Source organism: Microcaecilia unicolor, chromosome 11 (genome assembly GCF_901765095.1).
Source record: "Microcaecilia unicolor chromosome 11, aMicUni1.1, whole genome shotgun sequence".
Lineage (NCBI taxonomy): Eukaryota > Metazoa > Chordata > Amphibia > Gymnophiona > Siphonopidae > Microcaecilia > Microcaecilia unicolor.
Window position 1 is genome coordinate 199,547,879 of NC_044041.1, and position 25,390 is coordinate 199,573,268.

At 45.1% G+C, this 25,390-nt stretch overlaps 1 protein-coding gene across 1 annotated transcript; it reads right to left on the reverse strand.

The window, feature by feature from the left end:
- GNL2 (G protein nucleolar 2) lies at positions 1-25,390 on the reverse strand. The gene is made up of 16 exons (XM_030219313.1): positions 25,194-25,390; positions 23,956-24,040; positions 21,190-21,284; positions 20,277-20,416; positions 16,028-16,212; positions 14,256-14,322; positions 11,885-12,043; positions 10,699-10,812; positions 10,432-10,560; positions 9,216-9,320; positions 7,099-7,257; positions 5,733-5,840; positions 3,321-3,778; positions 2,967-3,046; positions 1,979-2,070; positions 1-194 (listed from the first exon to the last, which is right to left on the reverse strand). Exons 1-16 carry the CDS (start codon positions 25,255-25,257, stop codon positions 51-53), a joined length of 2,184 nt encoding a protein of 727 aa, XP_030075173.1. The 5' UTR covers positions 25,258-25,390; the 3' UTR covers positions 1-50.

The following is a 25,390-nucleotide window of genomic DNA, read 5'->3' on the forward strand; positions in this document are numbered from 1 at the left end:
TTCCTGTGTCTTTTTAAAAATAAATTTAATATCAAATAGGATTTGTAGGATCACTGTCCGAGTTTTATCTGTTTTGTTCTCTGTCCCTCTGAGCCTTCCCTCTTCTTGTTCCTGTTTCTGTTCTTCACATTGTGAGTGTCGTAGTATCGCACACCCACTTTCCGCACGCGCTGCTCTCGCTCCAGTCTTCTCCTCTGCAAAGATGGCAATAAAGATTTCAACGTGGCCATGTGACGACCCAAAACCTTCACCCTACAAACTAGTTATTTCTTGGTTTTAACCCTGTACGTACAGATGAACTAAATCATCAAGCTTGTTTTTATGTAAGATGACCATATGCTTTACGGTTACTTTGATATACCACTGTTCCTTAAGGCAACAACAGAGCGCTGTACAATAGAGAAAAAAAGGAACCTTATGTAACCCTGGGTTTACCCCTCAGTCAGAGTCGCACTCCTGAAGCTGTAAATTAAGCCCATCATGACAAAGATTGTAGTTGTCAACGTGGGATACCATTAAGACAGGTTATTTTATCACAGGTCCCATTTTATGCAGTGAGACCTAGTTACTAATAACTGAGGTTAACATTAAAATAACACATCTTAATGGCAGCCCAAATTGATAACTTCTCTTAATTAAAGAAAAAAGTAGTGTCTCTATAAATCACAATCACTGCTATATTTAATAAAAGTGAGCCAAGTATAGGACTGTCGAGTCACTGTGACATCACTGATGAGGTTGGCTCTTATTGGTGGAATGAGGCATTACATCACAACATCAGCTCTGATTACCAGAGACAAACTCTTCACACTAGAGGGAAGTTCATTGCTATATGTAATAAAAGTGAGCCAAGTACAGGACAATGAAGCCATTGTGACATCACTGATGAGGTTGGCTCATTGGTGGAATGAGGCATTATGACATCACAACATCAGTTCTGGTTATCAGAGACAAACTCTTCACATCAAAGGGGGGGGGGGGGGAGAACTGTCAAAGTGGGCTACTGTTAAGAACTGTTATGTTACCACTAACATGCTATTTTAGCACAGGTCCCGTTTTGTACAGTGAGACCTAGTTACTAATAACTGAGGTTAACATTAAAATAACACATCTTAATGGCAGCCCAAATTGATAACTTCTCTTAATTAAAGAAAAAAAGTAGTGTCTCTATAAATCACAATCACTGCTATATTTAATAAAAGTGAGCCAAGTATAGGACAGTCGAGTCACTGTGACATCACTGATGAGGTTGGCTCTTATTGGTGGAATGAGGCATTATGACATCACAATATCAACTCATCAGACAAACTAAGGGGGGAAAGTGAGCCAGGTATAGGACAATCAAGCCATTGTGACATCACTGATGAGGTTGGCTCTTATTGGTGGAATGAGGCATTATGACATCACAACATCAGCTCTCGTTACCAGAAACTGAAACCCTTCACACTAAGGAGGGAAGTTCATTGCTATATGTAATAAAAGTGAGCCAAGTACAGGACAATGAAGCCATTGTGACATCACTGATGAGGTTGGCTCATTGGTGGAATGAGGCACAACATCAGTTCTGGTTATCGGAGACAAACTCTTCACATTAAAGGGGGGGAAACTGTCAAAGTGGGCTACTGTTAAGAATTGTTATGTTACCACTAACATGCTATTTTAGCACAGGTCCCGTTTTGTACAGTGAGACCTAGTTACTAATAACTGGGGTTAACAGTAAAATAACACATCTTAACGGTAGCCCACACTAACTTCTCCCCTTAATTAAAGAAAAAAGAAATGCCTCCTAGAAATGAAAATCACTGCTACATATAATAAAAGTGAGCTAAGTATAGGACAATCAAGTCATTGTGACATAAAGCAGCAGAGTCACCCCCTTGCCGCAAAATATCACCTCTACTTTTCTTCAGATGTTTCCCAGTCAGCTTTTGAAATGAGACGGCCTCGCATGAATCTGAAGGGCACATCGGATACTCACCTCCTTTGACGTGAGCTTCTGCTGGGACGCTACAGCTCCATCATCATCGCTGTCATAATTGATTTTCCGTTTCTTTCCTTGTTTTCTGTACCCTACAGATGCAGAAAAACACACCTTGGAAATGTTGTCGAATAGCACAGACCAACAAACTTGTTACTCAGGATAAAACAGTTGTCTCTTTCCAAAGCAGGCACCGAAATCGGCGCAGGGTACTGAAGCAGCTGAATCTGAGAAACATCGACAAACCACACGGATCTATTTGTTTCTCAGGCTACGGGCCAGATTCTATATAAGGCGCATAAAAAAAAATCCACGTGAAAAACACTTCCGCCTAAGCGTATTCTATAAGCGGTGCCTAAATTTAGCTGCGGTATATACACTCAATTGATATCCCAGCACCTAAAACGACACGCCTCCGTTTACACAAACGAAAACCTGGTGCAAATCCCTGCGCATAGATTTTGGCGCGCTGGGCTATAATTCTATAACTACGCGTGTAAATTTTGGAACGCCCATACCTTCACCCCTTTTGAACTGCACGCAGTTCATCTTAGCAAGTTGTGTGCGTACATTCTAATTATTACCAATTAGTGATTATTGCTTAAGTACTGTTAGCAATGCTGATTAGCTTGTTAAGCCAATTAAGTTACGCGCGTTGTTATAAAATACGCCTGGATTTCGGTACAGATCACTAGGCTGCAGCAGCTGCACAGATTAAAGGACAACACAAGGAAGATGAGACACGATAGGCAGTGAATTCATCCACAGCCAGTAAATGGTCTATGAAATCGGGGAGTGGGTACGGAAAGGAGCACTAATGTTTCCCCTGTCCAACTCTCAGAAGAGGCTAATGGGTAGGGTCAGTACATGGTCAACCAGCGAGTGAAAGAGGGCCACTCCTCAAAAAAATCACGGACCTACAGAAAAGACAGACTCCCTTCATGACCACGTTCTCCTCTAGGCTCAAGTCATTTGAGTTTCACCATACCTTGGACTTTCTGCTGTTGCTGGCCCTCTAACTTCGGCCCAGACTTGATGAAAATCTTTTCGCTCAGTCCCTTACAAATCCTGCAACACAGATATAGAAGGATAATTTTGCAATATAGCTAGTGAACAAGTAAATCTTTTTAAACTGTAACTTTCTTCCCTACGTGGTGATAACAGGGCACAGCTCTTAGCCCCCTCACCACGCCAGGCCAATATGTGCCAGTTCCTTGGTTTTGAGGCGCTGGTCTACCACCATCATTTTCCAAAATGAAAACATAATTTGAAAACCATGTGAGGAGATAAGCAAATATCCTGTAAGACGGATCAATGGAAATGTGTTCTGTCGCATAAATACCTGACGGCAGAAAATCTCTTGGCTTTGGCTTTGCTCAGGAATTTTTTACATTTTGCGATCTTATCATCCAGAGTCCGATTTACAGCTTTCGAGCTTTGGTCATCTTTTCTACCATGCGACAGCTGCTTGGTCTTGCTGTCTGCGTCACCAGACTCCTCAAGTTCATCGACACGACTATCTTCCTCCTCCTCTTCTTCTTCCTCCTCTCCCAAGGACTCTGTCTCCTCATCACCTGACCACTCCAGTGGTACCAGGTCGTCCCCTGAGAATTCAGGCGCCACATGAATTTTGCCAAAGTGCTGTTGGACCCCTGACAGGAGTTTCTTTATTTCAGTGTTTAGGGACCGAGCGTCTCCTTTGGGATCTGCTGGCTCCACGCTGACCTCTGCAGATTCCAACGTTTCTGTGCCTGTGTCACTCTGAACGGCCACTGTAGCAACTTTGGCAGTCTCTGAGGGCTTAAAAAAAAAGTGGGGGGGGGGGGGGGGGGAGGGAGAAAGAACAAATCAAAATAAACCTCTGTCATGACCACAGCAAGCCACACAATAATAATTTTACCCCCGCTTTCCTTAAGAGATGTGCAAAATACGCACAAAGGGGCATTTTCGTGTGACGTCTAAGTCCGACTTTGAACGTTTTGCTCAAAATGTCCAGTAAAACGTCTATATTTTTGTTTCGAAAATGGCCACTTGCTAGATGTTTTTGTGCTCTGTGCGTTTATTTTTTGGGTCCATTTTCAGAAAAAACAACAAAAAAAAGACCAAATAAAAAACGCACAAAATCAAGCCACTGGGATGTAGGAAGAGCCAGCATTCTTAGTAGACTGGCCACAAAGACATCCCAGGAAAGCAATGGGGCACCCTAGGGGGCGCTGCAGTAGACTTCACCTAAGAGTTCCCAGGTACACAGCTCACTGTTGCGCTCTTATATTGTATAGTGAGCCCTCCAAAACCTACTGTACACCGCTACAATTGCCCTTATGGTGTCACCTATATGTGGGTACAGTAGGTTTTTGGTGGCCTCGAACTTTCCACCACAAGGCTGCAAGGGTGGTGGATATGGTGAAGATGGCAGCGGCTGGAGGTCGATATTACGGCAACGAAGGTGGCAGGGCACCCAAGAGACAGAAAACGGATAACAGCGAGCACGGAGCGGGCGGTAGCGGTGAGGCGCCGCCTGGGGTAAGGATGGCGCGGCGGCGGGCTTTGCTGGCCACGAGGTCGAGTAACGGCTGCTAGACCCGGGCAGGGCCTGGCTGGAAACCGCGTTAATGGGATTTCCCGCTTCGTGGTGGAGTGACGCGCACAGATTAGTCGTGGATAGGGAGAAAGGGCCCTTCTCGCTCGGTTTTATTCTATTCATTCCTTCCTTTTTTTTTCTTATCACTATCACGTTGCCAAAAATTTTCTGTAACACAATGTCTATTTTCTATTATATTTCCAGTACCCAAGATGCATTGTAAGCCACATTGAGCCTGCAAATAGGTTGGAAAATGTGGGATACAAATGCAATAAATAAATCCACGTGTAACTGTATAATCTTTAAAATAACCAGAAATGTCTTATAATGTCTTTTGCTTTAACACTATCATGTATTTCACCACCATGTAACCCAAACCCCTCTGTAAAACCAAATGTATATTCTCTTCTATTTCCAGTATCCATGATGAATTGTAAGCCACATTGAGCCTGCAAAGTGGTGGGATAATGTGGGATACAAATGCAATAAAAAAAATAAAAAAAAAGTGTAACAGAATGGATTATTGGCCTGGGTCCCCTTCTCCACAGTGCACTGCACCGACTACTAGGCTACTCAAGAGGGACCTGCTTGGTCCTCTAATAGGAATGGCTATAACATCTGAGGCTGATACGTACTGTCTTTTACATTTTTTGGGGGGGATGAGAGGGGGTCATTCCTTCTGTGGTTATTTATGGCACTTTTTTGGGGACTTAGTCATTAAAAGAGGTCTAGCTCAAAACGCCAGTTTCAGTCCTGGACGTTTTCAATTTGTTCCATTATGGCTGAAAAATGCCCAGGTCTTAGGAACGCCCAAAATCCCACCCCCAACACACCCCCTTGAGATTTGGACACACTGCACTGAAAAACGGGTTTTGAAAATACTGATTTGAACGTTTTAGTGAGCAAAACATGCAAATGCTGCTTTATGCCACTTTTTAGACATTTTTCTCGTTTGAAAATGAAGCCCCCCGCCCCCAGTGTCCTGATTAGACAAATTCCGTCATATTAATACACTTCCTTTTTCCACTAAAACACATTTGTAGTTTCTTATTTCAAAAGATTAAATTCTTCACAAAATTTACTTTGCATAAAACCCTAAACTGAACCAGTTTAAAACCAGGACAAATTCCGACTTCAGGGTGATCAGTGGCCAGCCTGCATGCGAATTATTACCTGAGTAACTGGCTCCATATTTGGCGGTTTCACGAAAAATGGTATGCGGCCCCTCTGCCAATCGTTAAGCACCATTTTGGCTACAGTTTGCACGTCGGGCTCACCACCCTGAAAAAAAAACAAATATACAGAGGCCCAGTAGAGTCGCTGAAAGTTTCTGTAACCATCTATGCATCAGAGGGACCCCAGGTTCCTTCCGGTACCAACCTCCCTACAGTTAAGCAATGGTGTATAAGAGAAGACCAGGCATTGGAGAATCCAGGTATAAACCTGTCCAACCAAAAGATACAAGCACATCAGAAATTAAGTACTTTTCCAGAAGACCTTCGCTTTAAGGCATGCCCACAAAATGAGCAGCATAGTTCCCCAACTCCCATACCGGCTTGGGAAGTCTAACAGCTCATACTCTGGCCAGGCAGGAGGTCTGGGTTTGAGACTGAACTCCACAGGCGCGGAACGGAAGGGAAATGGGTCTTGATATGCCGCCTTTCTGCGGTTTTTGCAACTACACTCAAAGCGGTTCACATAGTATATACAGGTACTTACTTGTACCTTGGGCAATGGAGGATTAAGTGACTTGCCCAGAGTCATAAGGAGCTGCAGTGGGAAGTGAACCCAGTTCCCCAGGATCAAAGGGCCACTGCATTAACCACTAGGCTACTCCTCCACTAGCGACATTCCATCTAGAATCTCAAATAGGGAAGGGGAAGTGGGACTTGATTATACTGGTTTCTGCAACTACATGAAGTGGTTTACATAGTATATACAGGGACTTATTTGTACCTGGGGCAATGGACGGTTAAGTGACTTGGCCAGAGTCACAGGGAGCTGCAGTGGGAATCGAACTAAATTCCCCAGGATCAAGGTCCACTGCATTAACCACTAGGCTACTCCTGCACTAGCAACATTCCATGTAGAATCTGAACTAGGCTGGGATTCTAGAATCTTGCTGTTCTTTGGGTTCTACACTGAATGTTGCCACTCTTTGAGATTGTGCATGGAATCTTTTTAATGGGACTTGATATACTGCCTTTCTGAGGTTTTTGCAACTACATTCAAAGCGGTTTACATAGTACATACAGGTCCTTATTTGTACCTGGGGCAATGGACGGTAAAGTGACTTGGCCAGAGTCACAAGGAGCTGCAGTGGGAATTGAACCCAGTTCTCCAGGATCAAAGTCCGCTAAATTTAACCTCTAGGCTACTCCTCCACTCCAGGCACCACAGAACTGTGCTTACAGTCCCATGGGGCAAGAGAGTGGCACATCACAGATGACATCATCCAGGGACTCTAATCTTCTTCACGTCATCCTCTGGTATTCCAGCCCCCTCCTTCCCCGTGTTAACATGAAGCTGAACTGCTCACTTTCAGTAATTTGCCTGTGCGGAAGGCGAGCTTCTCCAGGAAATCCTCAGCATGCTCCCAAGACTCAATCCTGTAGGTTTTACTGATGTATTCCGGCTTTGCTCTCTCCAGCACAGCAGCAATATGGTCCGTTGGGGTCTGAATTTTCTCAACTTGAACCTAAAGAACAAACAGATGTCGTAAAACTGCTTTGCAAGAAAGTGGTGTATTTGTCGGTCCTATCTGACCAGGGACTCCCTCTAATTTTGATTTTCCCTTTGATATATTGTCATTGGGCTTGAAATTGTCTTAAATCTCACCCTAGCAGGCTAGGGCAGCGTAGGGTAAAGGATAATAAAACATTGATAACCTAGAGGTCACTTCCTTGTCAGCAAAATTATGTAGTCATGCATCGCCATTTAAAAAAAAAAAAAAAAAAGCTGGACCATCTCTGGGGAAAGGTGAACTAAAGTCGACAGAAACAAAAATGAGGTTTTAATGAATTCCACTAGAGCCAACAATTTGCAATACAACAGGCCAAACTTTATCCTTTTATGTGGGAAAAAAATGAGAAAAAGTTACAGAAGTTCCAGTGTAATTTTTGCAGACTGCTTACGGACCCATGACATGAAAAAGTAGCCAGTCTCAAAAGTTTGGATCCGAGACTTTAGTTATGTTTTCCCAGAGACTGTCGGTTTCTGCCGGGTACTTGTGACCTGGATTGGCCACTGCTGGAAGAAGGATACCGGGCTAGATGGACCATTGGTCTGACCCAGTATGGCTAGTCTTTTTTTTTTTTCTTGTTACATTTGTACCCTGCGCTTTCCCACTCATGGCAGGCTCAATGCGGCTTACATGGGGCAATGGAGGGTTAAGTGACTTGCCCAGAGTCGCAAGGAGCTGCCTGTGCCTGAAGTGGGAATTGAACTCAGTTCCTCAGGACCAAAGTCCACCACCCTAACCACTAGGCCACTCCTCCACTGTTGCTACTATTTGAGATTCTACATGGAATGTTGCTATTCCACTAGCAACATTCCATGTAGAAGTCGGCCCTTGCAGATCACCAATGTGGCCGCGCAGGCTTCTGCTTCTGTGAGTCCGACGTCCTGCACGTACGTGCAGGACGTCAGACTCACAGAAACAGAAGCCTGCGCAGCCTTCTACATGGAATGTTGCTAGTGGAATAGCAACATTCCATGTAGAATCTCCAATAGTAGCAACATTCCATGTAGAATCTCCAATAGTATCTATTTTATTTTTGTTACATTTGTACCCTGCGCTTTCCCACTCATGGCAGGCTCAATGCGGCTTACATGGGGCAATGGAGGGTTAAGTGACTTGCCCAGAGTCACAAGGAGCTGCCTGTGCCTGAAGTGGGAATCGAACTCAGTTCCTCAGGACCAAAGTCCACCACCCTAACCACTAGGCCACTCCTCCACTGTTGCTACTATTTGAGATTCTACATGGAATGTTGCTATTCCACTAGCAACATTCCATGTAGAAGTCGGCCCTCACCAATGTGGCCGCACAGACTTCTGCTTCTGTGAGTCTGACGTCCTGCATGTACGTACGTGCAGGACGTCAGACTCACAGAAACAGAAGCCTGCGCAGCCTTCTACATGGAATGTTGCTAGTGGAATAGCAACATTCCATGTAGAATCTCCAATAGTAGCAACATTCCATGTAGAATCTCCAATAGTATCTATTTTATTTTTGTTACATTTGTACCCTGCGCTTTCCCACTCATGGCAGGCTCAATGCGGCTTCCATGGGGCAATGGTGGGTTAAGTGACTTGCCCAGAGTCACAAGGAGCTATGCCTGAAGTGGGAATCGAACTCAGCTCCTCAGTTCCCCAGGACCAAAGTCCACCATCCTAACCACTAGGCCACTCCACTCTTATGCTCTTGTCAAACTGTTTTACACCTGCAGAGCCTGTGAACACCTGTTTTGCTGAAAATACCACACTTTTGGAATCATCTGTACACATGTGTTTAAACAAAAGCCCTTATCCTAACAAAGGTATGAAAAGCGGGTCCTCCAGCAGTCATATGCTCTGCGCAATGCCAGCACAAGACGCAAATCTCGGGTGAGGAGGTATTATAAACCTGATAGGTACATATGTTGCTGAAATACTTACGACTCCCTTCAAGACGATGTCCGTCTCACTGTCTCCCGAAGGGTAAACCACTCCGGGGCAGTCAATAAGGTAGATACGACGCATCAGCGTGATATACTGCCAGACCTGCCAAGGACCAAAGGGTTAGTTACACCACATGACTTGAGTTAAATCATAGTATTAAGCTGTAGTAATACCAAAGGAGGAACACGTCCAGTGTCCCTGCCATTCCACATGCTCATTCCAAATTATTCTGCTCAAGCATGGCGCCAATATCTCCCCCTCCAGACGGTTTCCCCGATGAACTATGAATTAATGTCCTGCACCATTCCTATAAGAGTTCTAATGTGCTTCGAGTAAAGCCAGAGATTCTCAATCCAGTCCCGAGGACACACCAAGCTTCCACTATATGCATATTCATTATGGATATCCTAAAAACCTGACAGGACTGGACTGAGAACCCCTGAATTAAGCAGACCTCTGCTATGCATGAGAATCCACTGCTCCTATGTACTTTTCAAAGCCGAGCAACTGGTGGCTTGTGTGTATTTGCAGGCAGGAGGTGGTGGTGAGCGCGAGACTCTTCACTGCCAGACACAGGTAAAAAAAAAAACAAAAACCAAAAGAAAGGAGGGCTGGCTTGATGGCAAGTGCTGGAGGACCCGATTTGATGCTTCCATTGGACCTTTGCTCCCTGGGTCCACCGGGACTGAGGAAAATGTGGGATATAAATGTGTTAAATAAATAAATAAAATAAAATATTGTATTGTGTTCTGTTTTATTATGAATGTTCTTATTGTAATCCGCTTAGAACGATGGATAATACAGAATCTAAGCTTCATAATAAATAAATAGAGGTCCACATCCCTCATTTTTCCACGTTCACAATTTGGGCATTTCAGTTTGTAAAACGGATGTTCATGCTGTATTTTAGAACAGACTGTACTAAATTACAAAGCGAGATGGACGTCCATTTGTGACGAACTGACTGGGACGGCCACATTCTGTATTGACGTCCTTTCTAAAAGGCTCGTTAAAACCATTAGCTCTATTCGACTTGCTGCACTTTCAAATGAAGCGATGTAAAGCAGTCACAAGGAACGTCTTCTGTTTAAGTGTCACTTGCACCTCCTGGGCAGCAGGTGGCGCATGTCAAGGTGGTTTTAGATGGCTAACCCTCAAACAGCTCACTTCCTCCACCGACACGATACAACAACATTCTTACGTGCGCACTTACCTTGGTTTCTCCCGCAATGGGAGCCACATTACAGACTTTCTTCGATCGCAGTGTGTTTATCACCGAGCTTTTTCCGACATTTGGATAGCCGATGAAGCCTACACTGATCTGCTTCTTGTCCTTGTGCAGCTGTGGGAACATGACAGACGGAGAATCACACTTACATGCTCTTCAAAACGAACGGAGCACAATTCACTCAAGATGATTTTGGTAGAATTCTGTTCGGCAAAAAAAAAAAAAAAAAAGAACTAGTGGACATTTATTTACCTTCCCAAATTGTCGCAAGAGCTGTATGAAAGCACCTTTCCCAAAGGAATTTGTGAGACTGGCGTGGAAAGCAAGTGTGGGATATTCTTGGGATAGAATAGCAACCCAACGTCTCTAGGGAAAACAAACAAACAAAAAAAAAAATTAGTCACAACAATTATGATAAAATCATAGGAAAACACACACTTGTTACCATTAACATTCATTATGAAGAGAGACCTGACCAGCGACACCTACTGGCGAGATTCAGAATGCAGGCATACCAGGCTACGAAGGAAGCTGCAGTCTGTGGGCCCCATTAAGAGGTGATGCTGCAATAACTGGGTTCTAAAGGTGAAGAGGAGGGTGTGTGAGCAAGAAAGAAAAGTCTCAGCAGCTGCGACTCGACGGCCGGGACGCTTCAGCTGTGCACCTTCCCCCTCCCCCCCAGTGAGAAGGGAGCAGGTTCCAACCAGAATGCCGTGCGAGGCATGGCAGAAGATGAAACGAGATGGAAGAGAAGATTTCTGCTTTTATTTTTCTTTACAGAGAAGAGAGCTCAGCGTATCTACAAAACACTTCCAGTTAACCCGAATGACCCGATAAATAAATAAAACCAAAATAAAAACAAATGAACCACAGTGGTCCAAAACCAACAAGCCAAGGAATTTAAACTCTCTCAAATATGACAATGCATGTTTGGACTATTACTCTCTAAATCCCAAAAAACAATCCACCACGAAGGCTTTTGTTACCAGCTAAACTCAATTAGTACGAGCTAATACAAACCAGATTTCTCTCGGTGACTGCAGACGAGCCCTCATCATAATATGCAGCGCATAAAGGAAAGATCATTTTTCATCTTCAGCACCAAAGAACCTCACATGTCACCCACCTCAGGCTCCATGGACAGAAACCAATTTCCCAAACCAAGTAGCCGAAACACCTTTTGACAGGGCACTGGCCACCCCGATAAATCCGGCCTCTTAAGTCTCAGGCCAAAAGAAATAAATATTACAACATACCCACGGGTCAGTCATATGTACACAACTTTGAACCAGCTGGCACTGCTTTTGCACAAAGATTCAATCTCTTCCAACTTCCAGACAGCAAAAAAAAAAAAAACCATCCACAATAAAAATAAGAGAGAAATACATTCTGTGAGGCATATGTGTATAAACAAGGGGTTAAGCAGGGTCATACTTACTGTGACCCAGGTAGGGACAAGGTCACATTTATTGAGGACAAACACTAAGTGTTTCCATGACTTTTCCTTCTTAAGGTAGGCCTCTATGTGAGGGGAGCGTGTACCCACTGGATCTCTGGCATCGAGTACTTGGATAACAACATCGGAAGAGTCAATCACCTGCAAAATCGAGACACGTGGATGGTAAGGGGAAAAGGAAATGGGACTTGATATACTGAGGTTTTTGCAACTACATTCAAAGCGGTTTACACATATTCAGGTACTTATTTTGTACTGGGGCAATGGTGGGTTAAGTGACTTGCCCAGAGTCACAAGGAGCTGCAGTGGGAATGGAACTCAGTTCCCCAGGATCAAAGCCCACTGCACTGACCACTAGGCTACTCCTCCACTAGCAACATTCCATGTAGAAGCCTGCCCCTGCAGATCAGCAATGCGGCCGCGCAGGCTTCTGTTTCTGTGAGTCTGACGTCCTGCATGTATGTGCAGGATGTCAGACTCACAGAAACAGAAGCCTGCGCGGCTGCGTTGCTGATCTGCAAGGGCAGGCTTCTACATGGAATGTTGCTAGTGGAATAGCAACATTCCATGTAGAATCTCAAATAGGGAAAGGGAATGGGACGTAATACACTGCCTTTCTGTGGGTTTTCCAACTACATTCAAAGCAGTTTACATATATTCAGGTACTTATTTTGTACCAGGGGCAACGGAGGGTTAAGTGACTTTTTGAGCCATTTAACACACAGCTGGATAAGTCAATATTCAGCCCATGACCTCATAAGCCAAACCGCTTAAAGATAGGACTCTATACAGCCTGATTTAAGCAGGCTACTTATGCAGTGAAGGGCTGAATATTGGCCTTGGAACATCCACAAGTTAGCCGCTTTCGAATTTGGCGCTAACCAATCATTTTCAGCAAAGGTAACCGGTTAAGTGCTGCTGAAAATGACTGGATAGCCGCAAACGAGTGATTTAACTGGTTGGTCATTTCCGGACGGCCTAGTGGTTAGGGTGGTGGACTTTGGTCCTGGGAAACTGAGGAACTGAGTTCAATTCCCGGCACAGGCAGCTCCTTGTGACTCTGGGCAAGTCACTTAACCCTCCATTGCCCCATATAAGCCGCATTGAGCCTGCCATGAGTTGGAAAGCGCGGGGTACAAATGTAACAAAAAATAAAAAATAAATCTATTTTGTTAAGTTGCTCTAAAACAGGGGTTCTCAACCCAGTCCTCGTGACACACCAAGCCAGTCTGGTTTTCTAGATAGTGATTTAACTGGTTGGTCATTTCCGGACGGCCTAGTGGTTAGGGTGGTGGACTTTGGTCCTGGGAAACTGAGGAACTGAGTTCAATTCCCGGCACAGGCAGCTCCTTGTGACTCTGGGCAAGTCACTTAACCCTCCATTGCCCCATATAAGCCGCATTGAGCCTGCCATGAGTTGGAAAGCGCGGGGTACAAATGTAACAAAAAATAAAAAATAAATCTATTTTGTTAAGTTGCTCTAAAACAGGGGTTCTCAACCCAGTCCTCGTGACACACCAAGCCAGTCTGGTTTTCTAGATAGCCACAATGAATATGCATGCACTCTCTCACTGTGGATATCCTGAAAACCTGACTGGCTTGGTGTGTCCCGAGGAATGGGTTGAGAACCCCCGTTCTAAAACAGGCGTGCATATGCTGGAAGGTAACATGCGCTCAAAGGTTTCAGCGGCAGACTGCTGCAGGAGCTCAGGCATCTCCACGAGGTGCTCCATCCCTTCTAGGACAGTGCTTTTCAATCCAGTCCTCAGGGCACCCTCAGCCAGTCAGGTTCTCAGGATATCCACAATGACTATTCATGAGGTAGACTGGAATACTAAATCTATCACACACCCACTGTTCTAGGTACTTCAAGAGACGTTTTGTTCCATATACACACTATTCTCAAGACATGGAGGCAAAGAAATAGTTAAAAGACCATTTTTAGATGCTGGGCTAGCTCCAAAGCCCAGTCTGCTGTGGCACTGGAGGCTCCATATAATTTGAAAACAGCCATTTTTCGTGTGCAAGACACACTTTAGAGATGGAAAACGCTTTCTCAAGTTGCCCCTCCCCCTTAGTGGTCCGGAGAAAACGCTGCGTCTTACTGAGCTCTTTCTGCCCTGGAAATATTCTCCGTCTGAGCAGCTCAGCAATGCATCATTCCACGAGGATCATGTGTTCACAACCCCCCCTTCCCTCCTCCTTATGAATTCTCCTAATATCTATGTTGGGCACCAGTAGCTGCATTGGTCCTGGGGAAACCTAGATTCTTTGCTGCTGCTAAAAAAGTTACCATATCTACAGTTACCAGTGCATGAAGGGGGGGTGGGGGGTGGGGAGAGATATAACATACCTTATAGAGCTCGCCCCAGATTCTTTTGGACTGGCCCTTCTTATAAATCTCTTCTCTAGCTTCATTTCTAAACAAGACACAAACAGGACGACGTTTGACTTCTGTGGGGTTAAATTAAGATTTTACTCATGCTTAACCAGGAGAGTCACGAAACGCTTTTCACTAGGAGTCTCGAGTACACCACTTATGGGTTGCCGTCACGCTGGCTTCATGCACAAGTAGAAACAGAGAAAATGAAAGCCAATATTCAGACCACGGTGGTCAGGATTAGCCTCAGATACTCATTGTCAGGCCGTGTCCGGACACTTGCATTGAATTTCTGGGGCTAAATCTTCAGGCACTAGCCACCAGGTCTTATGTGGATCCCGGCCGATATTTGGCTGGGGATTTGCATAAGGCCTAAATCCACTTTTCACCCTCCCAAGTTTGGCCCAACTGGTGGACTTCTGAAGAAGCAGATGGAGACGCTGAATTGCTGTTACCACGCTTTCAGCCCTGTGTCTGAAAGTGCTAAAACCTCCCAACATTTCACTTTCGCAATTTTCAAATGAACTCTTTATTGTAGTCGAGACTTTAGCCCGGGGGCAATTCTGTAACAGGGTGTCTAGAATCAGGCATCAAGGAAGGAACATGGTACGAATCTGTGCTATAAAGGCACCTACTTTCCTTTATAAAAAACATACCTGAGTATTATCACGCCTACCGTTTAGGAGTGGCCACTTGTGCCAGCCACAGAGCGGCAAAGCACATGAGTGCGGTTGGTACCCAAGTGATTTAACAGCATTCTGTACGTTATGCACATAAGCCAGAGCCTTGCCTATGCCCCATCGATGTGTAGACGTTGGCCGAATTTCAGGCCCAAAATCCACATTCAGCCTCGTTTTGATTCCAGCCAAAAATGTTGGTGCATTTTTTTGGGGCCGTATCCCTCCCCCTCTCCCTGGAGGAGCCCTGTCCGTCCTTCCCTGAAGAGCCGTCCCTCCCTCCTCCCCCAACAGGAGGAGCCCCCCCTTCTTGGCTCATGGGTAGGGTCCGGGGGGGGGGGGGGCTCTGAATGGCTGCAGGGAGGGGGACTGGGTGTTGTTGTTTTTTTTTTGGGGGGGGGAGGGGGCAGTTTCGGTTTTGGCCACAATCCGGCAGCAAATTCTAGCCACAGATTTGGTTTTGGTTGGCCTCTAACCAATATTTACACCCCCTTGCCAATATGCTATATACGTTAAGCTGGCAGGCTTATGAACCTCAACATGCATACACTGGAAGAGAGGGGATAGGATAGAGATGGTTAAATATCTCGGGGCATTAACGTACAGGAGGAGAGCCTTTTTCAAATGAAGGAACCCTCTGGAATGAGAAGGCATAGGATGGAGTTAAGAGCAAACAAGCTTAGGAGGAATTTAAGAAAGTAATCGTTTACGGAAAGGGTGGAGGATGCGTGGAATGGCCTCCCGGTGGAGGTCGTGGAGATGAGGACCGTGTCAGAATTCAAGAAAGCCTGGGACAGGCATGTGGGATCCCTTAGGAAAAGGAAGAGAGTTAGAGGTTATGGAGCATGGGCCCTATGGCCTTTATCTACTGTCATGTTTCTCTGTTTCTATTCCCAGAATACAGCTTAGGCGGCATGCTGGCGCATATATGGTTAACTGTACACGTATACACGTAATACGCTAGAATTGCAAACATTTATGCGCATAAACGTCAGTGTGTACATTACAGAATTGCCCCTTCAGAGCTGCTGCGCTGTATGGGTGCGCGCTCTTTTCCTGACTCGGCACCTGACTCCCGTGTCCTCAGTGACCAGATCCCGATCTTTCTCCTGGCTGTAACCCTCTGCAGACGCCTCGGCGTGCTCGGCCAGGCCCACGAGGTCGCTCGCTGTCAGGTTAGGCCTCTTCCGCTGGGATTTCGGGCCAAATGTGTTTTCGAAAGTCTCCGTGTCTAGGATATGCACTTTGGCATTCTGTGGAGAAAGAAAAGAAAAAAAAACAAGTTTACAAGTTTCTCATTTTTACAGAACTTACCAACAAAAAGTAGAAAACGCCCACAACACTGTTCGTGCCTTATTCAAACAAAATGAGCTGTCACTGTTTTGACTTTCTCTAACAAGAGGATAACTTTCAAATCTGGATGCCTGGAATGATGTTTTCACTTTCCTAAACACAAAAAATGCTTGCACGTCCTAACGTTAGGCCTATTTTTTTTCCCCTAAATGACCATGACTGTGGTATTTTGCAGAAACAGCACAAGCACAGCGCCACAGCAAAACACAAGGCCACTGGCTGCGTGGATTCCTACTTAACGCTGATCACCGGAAGAAGCCAGGAAGCCATTTCTCTTCCATCACTGAGCTGCTCAGTCTGTGGACAGGGCTGTCTCTTTTCAGCGCACCAGAAGCATTTCTCCTGTCAGTGCTGAGAAACCCGGGAAATACTTCCAAAAGAAACGGCCACATAAATCCAAAAAAGCATGGCAACAAAGTCTAAACAATCCACAGCAAGAGAAGGGCCTCCTGCCAAACCCCAGTGCCCCGTCTATTTTATCAGCCACTGACATCCAACAACAACAAATTCACTATCTTCGCTCTCCATCTTCCTTTGTTTTGCCAATAAAGGCGCAAACCCCGCCAAACATACAGATTTGTCATGGGGGAGGGAGGCTGGGGCTGTTTTTGAACACAAGTTCTTTGTAAGCTGAGCCCCCTTTTGGATGCGGACTCTCTTCACGGATGAAGGACAGGCTTGCTCTACAAATGCCTTTTACTTCCAGATAACTGTGCTCAACTCAAGACAACGTAGTTATTAAATGCACATGAAAAAACTGTCGAGCCTGGATGCCTAAAATACCAGTCTTTGTGATTAAAGAAATGAACCTTGACGTTTACCGACTACAGGAATTTTGGACCACGAATGAAAGACATTAGCCACGGCGTGGGACACCATCAAGAATTGACAAGTTGGCCTGTTTACGCTGTTCTGCAGGGATCACGGAAACAAAGGCCATTAGGCCAACTTCAGTTCCGGTGCAATATCTGAGACCTGATTCCGACTCTGCCCTCAGTTCTTTTTATAACCAGGACTCCTCTGTTCTTATCCCCCATTCAGAGGTCATTCCATGCTTCTTCCATTCTTTCCTGATGCAAGAAGCCCGAGTTTACCCCATGAACCTTCATCCCATGACCTCTGAACTACAGCAGTACTTCCTCTGATAAATATTTGTCTACCACTGAGGTACCTGAACGTCTCATTCAGGGTACCCAGTCGAAATGGGCCCGACAAAAGGACTCCAAACAAAAAAGCTCCCTGACATAACAGCCACTGTAAAAACAGCCTGCCCACAATATAGCCCCCCCTCCCCCCCCGACAAAAGGGTCCGATCAGGCTACCCAGAATATGACACTCCATTTTTTTCCCTAATAATCTTACTTTGCCAAACAAGATAACGTTGGTAAGACTATGAAAATGATGGCAATATTGTTTTTTTATTAATTAGCATGTTGATGGAAGAATAGTTTCCTCAAACAGCAGAACAGATCATGAATACCAGTTGGTAGCTCTTGTTTATTTATATACTAGTAAAAGAGGCCCGTTTCAGAGCAAATGAAACGGGCCCTAGCAAGGTTTTCGTTGCCAACACCCCCATCCCTCCCTCCCTGGCCAACCCCTTCGTTGTTCTGGCATTTCTCCGCCCCCAATGTCATGATGTTTGATGCGAGGGCGTGGCCCAGAACGATTCCCCACCCCCCCACCTCCCTCCCTGCCAACCCCTTCGTTATTCTGCCATTGCTCCGCCTCGAGGGCGGGGCCCGGAGCGATTTCCCACCCCCCGCCTCCCTCCCTGCCAACCCCTTCGTTGTTCTGCCATTGCTCCGCCCTCGAGGGCGGGGCCCGGAGCGATTTTGGTGGCTTCACCACCACGAACCTTCGAACCTTTTTGAAGGCAGTCAGAGCTTGGCTTCACTGACGTCAGTGTCCTCAGAACGTTGAGGGTGAGTTTTATTATAGTAGATGCTTTATACAATGCACCCAACGCATAATTAAAAACTCTGGAATTCGTTGCTGGAGAACGTGGTGAAGGCAGTTAGCTTAGCAGAGTTTAAAAAGGGGTTGGACGGTTTCCTAAAGGACAAGTCCATAAACCGCTACTAAATGGACTTGGGAAAAATCCACAATTCCAGGAATAACATGTATAGAATGTCTGTATGTTTGGGAAGCTCGCCAGGTGCCGTTGGCCTGGACTGGCCGCTGTCGTGGACAGGATGCTGGGCTCGATGGACTCTTGGTCTTTTCCCAGTGTGGCATTACTTATGCACTTATGTAATGCTGGTTGGAGCCTTTATCAGTGAAGATTTCACTTGTAGTTTATCATCTTTTTTTGTAATGTGCTTTTTTTTTTTCTAGGGGGCTATTTTGTTAGAGGCTGATTTGTCAAAGGTTATTTTGTTACAACACTGTTTTGTCAGGGCTATTATGTCGGGGGCGCCCTCATTCAGATACCCGCCATCTTTTCTATAGGATGTACATATTTAGTCTCGGTGTGCTCTACTGTTTTTTGTAGACTGTCGCTATCCTTTCAGAAGTACAACTTCCAGCACTGAACACAATATTCTAGGTAAAAAAACAAAACAAAACTGAAACCGTACACCAAATAAATCTAGTTTAATAAATAAGAACTAAGGATAGCCATACTGGGTCAGACCAATGGTTCAGCCAGCCCAGTGCTTCCAACAGTGGCCAATCCAGGTCACAAGTACCTGACAGAATCTCAAAAAGTAGCAACATTCCATGCTACCAATCCCGGGTCAAGCAGTGGCTTCCCAAATTGTCTATCGCAAATGCAGACTATCGACTTTTCTTCCAGGAACTTGTCCAAACCTTTTTTAAAACCCAGATAGGCTAACCGCATCCTCTGGCAACAAGTTCCAGAGCTTAACTATTTGTTGAGTGAAACCATATTTCCTCCACGTAATTTCATCGAGTGTCCCCTAGTCTTTGTACTTTTGAAAGAGTGAAAAAAAAATCATCAATTCACTTTCACCCGTTTTGCACCACTCTGGATTTTGTAGACCTCAATCAGCCTCTCAGGCATCTCTTTTCCCAAGCTGAAGTGCCCTAACCCAAATCATGAACAAACATTAGAAAGTAGCAATGAATAACTCACACTCCTCCACCAGTGCTACATTCATGCGTCCGCTTGGTGTACACTAAAATCTTGATTTGGTCACAGCACTGTGCCTTGGTTTACACTTCCTGGACAACTGGGCTCTGTCACATTGTGGAGGTGAGGCCCTGTGCACCCTGGGAAGGGTCACTACTACGGCAACTGTGCCCTATTTTCAGAACAGAAGCATCAAAAGACTTCATCGCCAAAAGACTTAACTTTGCAATTCCAAGTCAGACAGCTCGGAGCTTGCCTATCCCAGGCTTGCTGTCTGGTGAGTGGTGGGTGGGAAAGACCACTTTACCTCACTGGCCACAAGTGGCCTATAATCACATGATGGGACCATCTGGTCAGGAGATGCACAGAACGTACTGTAGTAGATGATGGCAAATAAAGACCAATTTGCCCAGTTAAGAAAATTATGGGAGCTAAATGTTATGCAGAAGAGTAAGAACTGAACGCAGGCAATTAGTGAGCCATCTGCAATTCATTAATCCACTTCTGGCCCTTTCTACTTCTCCACAGGAAATCAATCCATCAGCTAAGCGCACGAAACTTTCACAGATTTTTCAAACAGCACAATTTCTAAAGCTCGACACGAGCCCTGGTTTTCATTACTTTCAGTAAAGGCTAAATATTTGTATTTAAAACTTGATTGTTTTCTGTTGCTGTTACTAACGGAAGAGGAACTCCCTGCGATTCAAAGTTGACTAACTTCACAGCTCTCCGATTCCTTTCTATCTGTGGACAAAAAAACCAGCTCCGTCGTCCTACCTGGGTTAACTGCCTGGCTGCGCCCTCAGGGCTTCAGATTCAACTCTCTACCCAGCTAACAGATGGAGCCTTGAAATGAGCGGCTGCACTCACGTGAGGTCTGATGCGGTCGTGAAGGAGAGACATCGGCAGTTTGCTCTGCTTCATGACGACTCGGTAGGGGTCCTTCATGACAGTCTCCATTTCCTCCTGGAACTTCTGCAGAGAGGACTGCTTGACCACGCGCGTGTTTCCTGGTTATTTGAAAAAGGGATGGAGGAAATCAGAAAGTGAAATGCGCCGACACATCATCAATAGGAAGAAAAAAAATATATATAAACGCCTCTAGCCCTCTACAATGTATTACAAACAGCTTCCACCCAAATTCCCGCTTGAAAGCAAGGCCTTGCTAGTTATCTGCAATTAATGATGATACACTCTGCTGTGCTTTTATAAAGCAGCGGTAGAAAGTGCGCTTAGCGTACCTTTTCTGCGATTTGGAGAAAAGGCGGCTGAGGGGAGATATGACAGAGGCCTATAAAATAATGAGCGGAGTGGGATGGGTAGACGTGAAGCGTCTGTTTACGCTTTCCAAAAATACTAGGACTAGGGGGCGTGCGATGAAGCTACAAAGTAGTAAATTTAAAAGTAATCAGACATTTTTTTCTTCACTCAACATGTAATGCCAGAGAATGTGGTAAAGGCGGTTAGCTTAGCGGGGTTTAAAAAAAAGGCGCTAACCTGGCAGTAACCGGGAAACACACAACACTGACCAATTACCACCAGGTAACCAGCTTGCAGAAATATTTTTTTTCAATATTCCCGTAAACGCCGAAATTGGCGCGCACTGGGGGCGAATCTACCTGCGGCACCCGCGTTGGGCCGGTGGAAGTTCTGGGTTGCCGTGCGGCAACCCTTTAGTAAAAGGGCGTCTAAGAGTGCAGCAATATTAAGGCCCAGGAAAGTGTCCCTTATGATTTAAACCTGCCCTGGGATTTCAAAAACACTGAGGATTACAGCAACTCACCAAACCATTTTATATTGGGTTCCACTCGGGCCACGGTGCCAGAAGCGACAGAGGACTGGTACTGCAGGGTCTTAATGACTGCCCCACGTCTGTTTCTGAAATCGATAAAGCCTGTTAGCAACAAATTTCATTTTTCCTTTTATTTATTTGTTGTTTTGTACCCCCGCATTATCCAAAACATGTTTGGTTCAATGCAACTTACATCGTAATATTATAACAATAAACATCATACAATATAACATTACTTATTTATTTGTCCACTTGTATCCCACATTTTCACAGCTTATGCGGGCTCAATGTGGCTAACAAAGTTACCATAAAAAGGGAGGTGGTGGAAATGAAAACGGTAACGGAATTCAAACATGCGTGGGATAAACATAAAGGAATCCTGTTCAGATGAAAAGGATCCTAAGGAGCTTAGCCGAGATTGGGTGGCAGAGCCGGTGTGGCGGGGATAGTGCTGGGCAGACTTATACGGTCTGTGCCCTGAAAAGGACAGGTACAAATCAAGATAAGGTATACACAAAAAGTAGCACATATGAGTTCATCTTGTTGGGCAGACTGGATGGACCGTGCAGGTCTTTTTCTGCCTTCATCTACTATATGTTACTATGTAAGATACAAAATACAACAGTACTACTACTACTACTTAACATTTTTAGAGCGCTACTAGGGTTACGCAGCGCTGTACAATTTAACAACAGCAAAAAAAGAAGAATTTGATCCACTAAAAGAGCTTGCAAATTAAGTACAAAGATAAGAGAAGCTGACAGAGGGGAAAGAGCGGATAAACAAAGCGGGAAAAGAATAAGAGGGTTAAACAGCATTGCTGACTTCAGGGTAGGCTTTGTTAAACAAATAAGTCATTATAACAATAAGCAGCGAAACCACAGAACAGACTGAAGCTTAACACTCAGACTTGGGTTAGCATTAGTTGACACTGGAGAAGATATGAGCAACTTTGCGTCATGAATGGCTAGTGGGACAGGTCAAAACAGAAATTGTAGGACGTGGACCTTCTCCGAACAGCTACCACACAACAGAGGCTCTCAAGCACACAGTAAACAAATTAAAACAATCTGGGAAATTACAGGCTCGGAGGGTGCCCTAAAGTGAATCTCCGCTCCTATAAATTCAAGCACTTAAAGGGGCTCTTTCTATGGACGGAGGTGAATGAAATGCGGTAGGATTGGTGGAAGTTCAGAAACAATCTATTCGTCCGCACAGATGGACTGACAAAGCTCACCAATTGATATCATGCCCTCAAAACCCCGTTTGAATTTGTGCAGGTAATCCACCGCACCAGTGAAACGTTCTGGTTCACACATTAGCACCTGCACAAGTCTTTCATTGCTGGACCGTATGCAACAGAGCAGGGCTTTTGTTACACATTCTCTGATCTTCCATAGAGAACGACACGGGGACGGGGACGGGGACAAACGATGTCCCTGTGCCATCTTCTGCTTTGAAGTCCGTTAATGAAATGGACTGCTTATGTTTAAGCAATGCAGACGATAATATTTGGATTTTTTTGAAAAAACAAGCAAACACGCTGGCCACAGCTAGCGAAATTTGCACGAGGGGGATCCTGTACATTCCTGCTACCAGCACAACTTCTATTGCATGAAGGACTGTGGAAAACTACTTATTCATCCACAGATTAGTACAATCACTTAGACTATTGCAATGGTCTTCTTGCTGGCTGTAAAGAACAAATCATTAAAAAAAAAAAAAAAACTTTACACTGCCCAAAACACCGCAGCTAGACTTACATTTGGAAAACCAAAATACAAAAGTGCTAAGCCCCTAAGAGAAAACTTACACTGGCTTCCTCTGGTGCGTAAAATAATTCACGGTGATGTCCCAACCTACATGTTAGACCTCATTGACCTACCACCCAGGAATGCTATAAGATCAGCTCGCACGTTCCTAAATCTTCATTTCCCCAGCTGTAACGGTCTAAAATATAGAGTAATATATGCGTCCAGCTTTTCATATTTGAGTTCGCAATTGTGGAATTCTCTACCACTTGACCTGAAAATAATTCACAACCTAATCAGCTTCCGTAAAGCACTGAAGACACATCTCTTTAACATGACATACCATAATGACTCACAATTAGAACCGTAATTCGCCATCGGATTATTTTCTCCCTATATCATATCGTCTAATTTTATTATATCATCCATGTTCTATATATATATTACCAATTGTATCTGTACTCTGAAATGTCATGACGGAAAATTGTAAGCCACATTGAGCCTGCAAATAGGTGGGAAAATGTGGGATACAAATGCAACAAATAAATAAATAAAATCATAACAGTGCATCATAGGGCATAATTCTCCCCCACTAGGGCAAACAGAACAGGTTGTATTTTGTACCCCTGGACATTTTAACAGGGTGGATTAGGATTCCTTGGGGTAGTAGAAGTCAGTTGAAAGGGTAGAGGGTGCGGGCTATTATAGTTGTTCGTTGTTATTATTGTTTTCTATTTGTGGTTTATAAACACAACAGTTGCACAGCATATTGTTCCTTTCTATCTTTAATAAAAAGATTTAAATATAAAATCATAAGTGTTCAAGGCTTCTGCAGATGAGGACAGAGCCCACGGGGACGAGGCGAGAACGGGGACAGAACCTGCAGGGACAGGGTGGGGACGGAGACAGAACCCACGGGGACAAACTTTGTAAAAAGGCTGTGGCTAATGTAATCAATGTTCTGTGCTCGATTCCATGCCCAGGTCCGAAAGGATCAGGCACCTACCTGCGCTCTTTCTGCCGGTACATGTTAAGGCGCCTGATGGTAGCCCGGTCTCTCATGTTGTTGCCTCCAGCTCCCTTAACACGATCTAAAAAAAAAAAAAGCACATCTGAAGCTTAAAATATACAGACGGTGGCAGAGCATTGAACTGTAGTGAAAACTCTACCCAGTAGAGAGACGAAAAGACAACATGTTTCTGCGATGGTCCATAACAGAGCTTCCCAAACTGTGGGTTGGGACTGCAAATGGAGCCAAGAAACCTACATTTGGGGTCATAACCTGGGCAGGCACCTCATAGGACAACACTAACCTGAACAGCCTGAGGTTACGTGCTTTCCATGGCTGCAGAAGATTATGAGTAATTGGTGGGGTGGGGGAAAGGGTGTGGGAGTATTGGCTAAAGATTAGTGGATGGGGGGGGGGGGTATCAATACCTGGTGGAGTGAAGGGAGTAGCCTGTTAGTGCAGCGTCCTAAGAACCAAGGGAATTGGGTTCAATTCCCACTGCAGCTCCTTGTGAGTCTGGACAAATCACTTAACCCTCCATTGTCCCCGGTACAAAATAAATACCTGTATATAATATGTAAGCCCATCCCCTTTCCTTTTACCTGAGGGGAAGTACTTGCTGGGAGAATTAATGGATAAGTTGGGGGTCAGGGTATCTAGGTGGGATTACTGGCTGGAGATGAACAGACCAAATCCAATTAAATACCAGTCTATGCGTGTGGTGCTACAAACCCAGGACCAAACCGACCCCCGTCATTTATGGATGAATTGGAGCCAGTGTCCGGATGTTCAGCTGCAGGTTTGTGAGCAGAGCCACAACAGTGAAATACATAACTACTACTACACCTGTATGTAATACAGAAACTGCTCTGGCACCAAGAATCTCAAAAAAACCCCCACAATGGCTCTATCTTCCGCACATACCCACCACATTCTGTGTTTCTGATATAGGCTGCAGGCAGGAAATTAAAGCAGAAGGTGCAGGAGTGCCAGAAGAGGTGGGGGTAGTAGATTGGGGGGGGGGGGGGAACACCTATCAGCATAAGAGCCAACTTTTCCAAAATTATTGGGGGTGCTAAGCCCAGTGGACATAATCCTTCTTTGGACAAATACAAGGAATTTTCTCAATATTGGGGGGTGCTCAAGCACCCACAAACCTGTCTCCTATGCCTATCAGTACTGGGGTGGGGGGGGGCTCCAAGGGGAGTTTATGGATGATTTGGAGGGGGGGGTACCTGGGTTGCTGCTGGAGTTGGACGGGTTGATGGTACTCTTCCCTTTGTAGCGCGGCTTCACCATCTTGTCGCTGTGAACGGGTCGAAACCAGGACCGGGACTAGACGCGGATCCAGGGAGGAAGGAGTTGGAAGACCAGAGATCCCGAGGCCGCAGCAGCAGCGCCGCGTGTAACAAGAAGACAAGAGTTGGGCCCG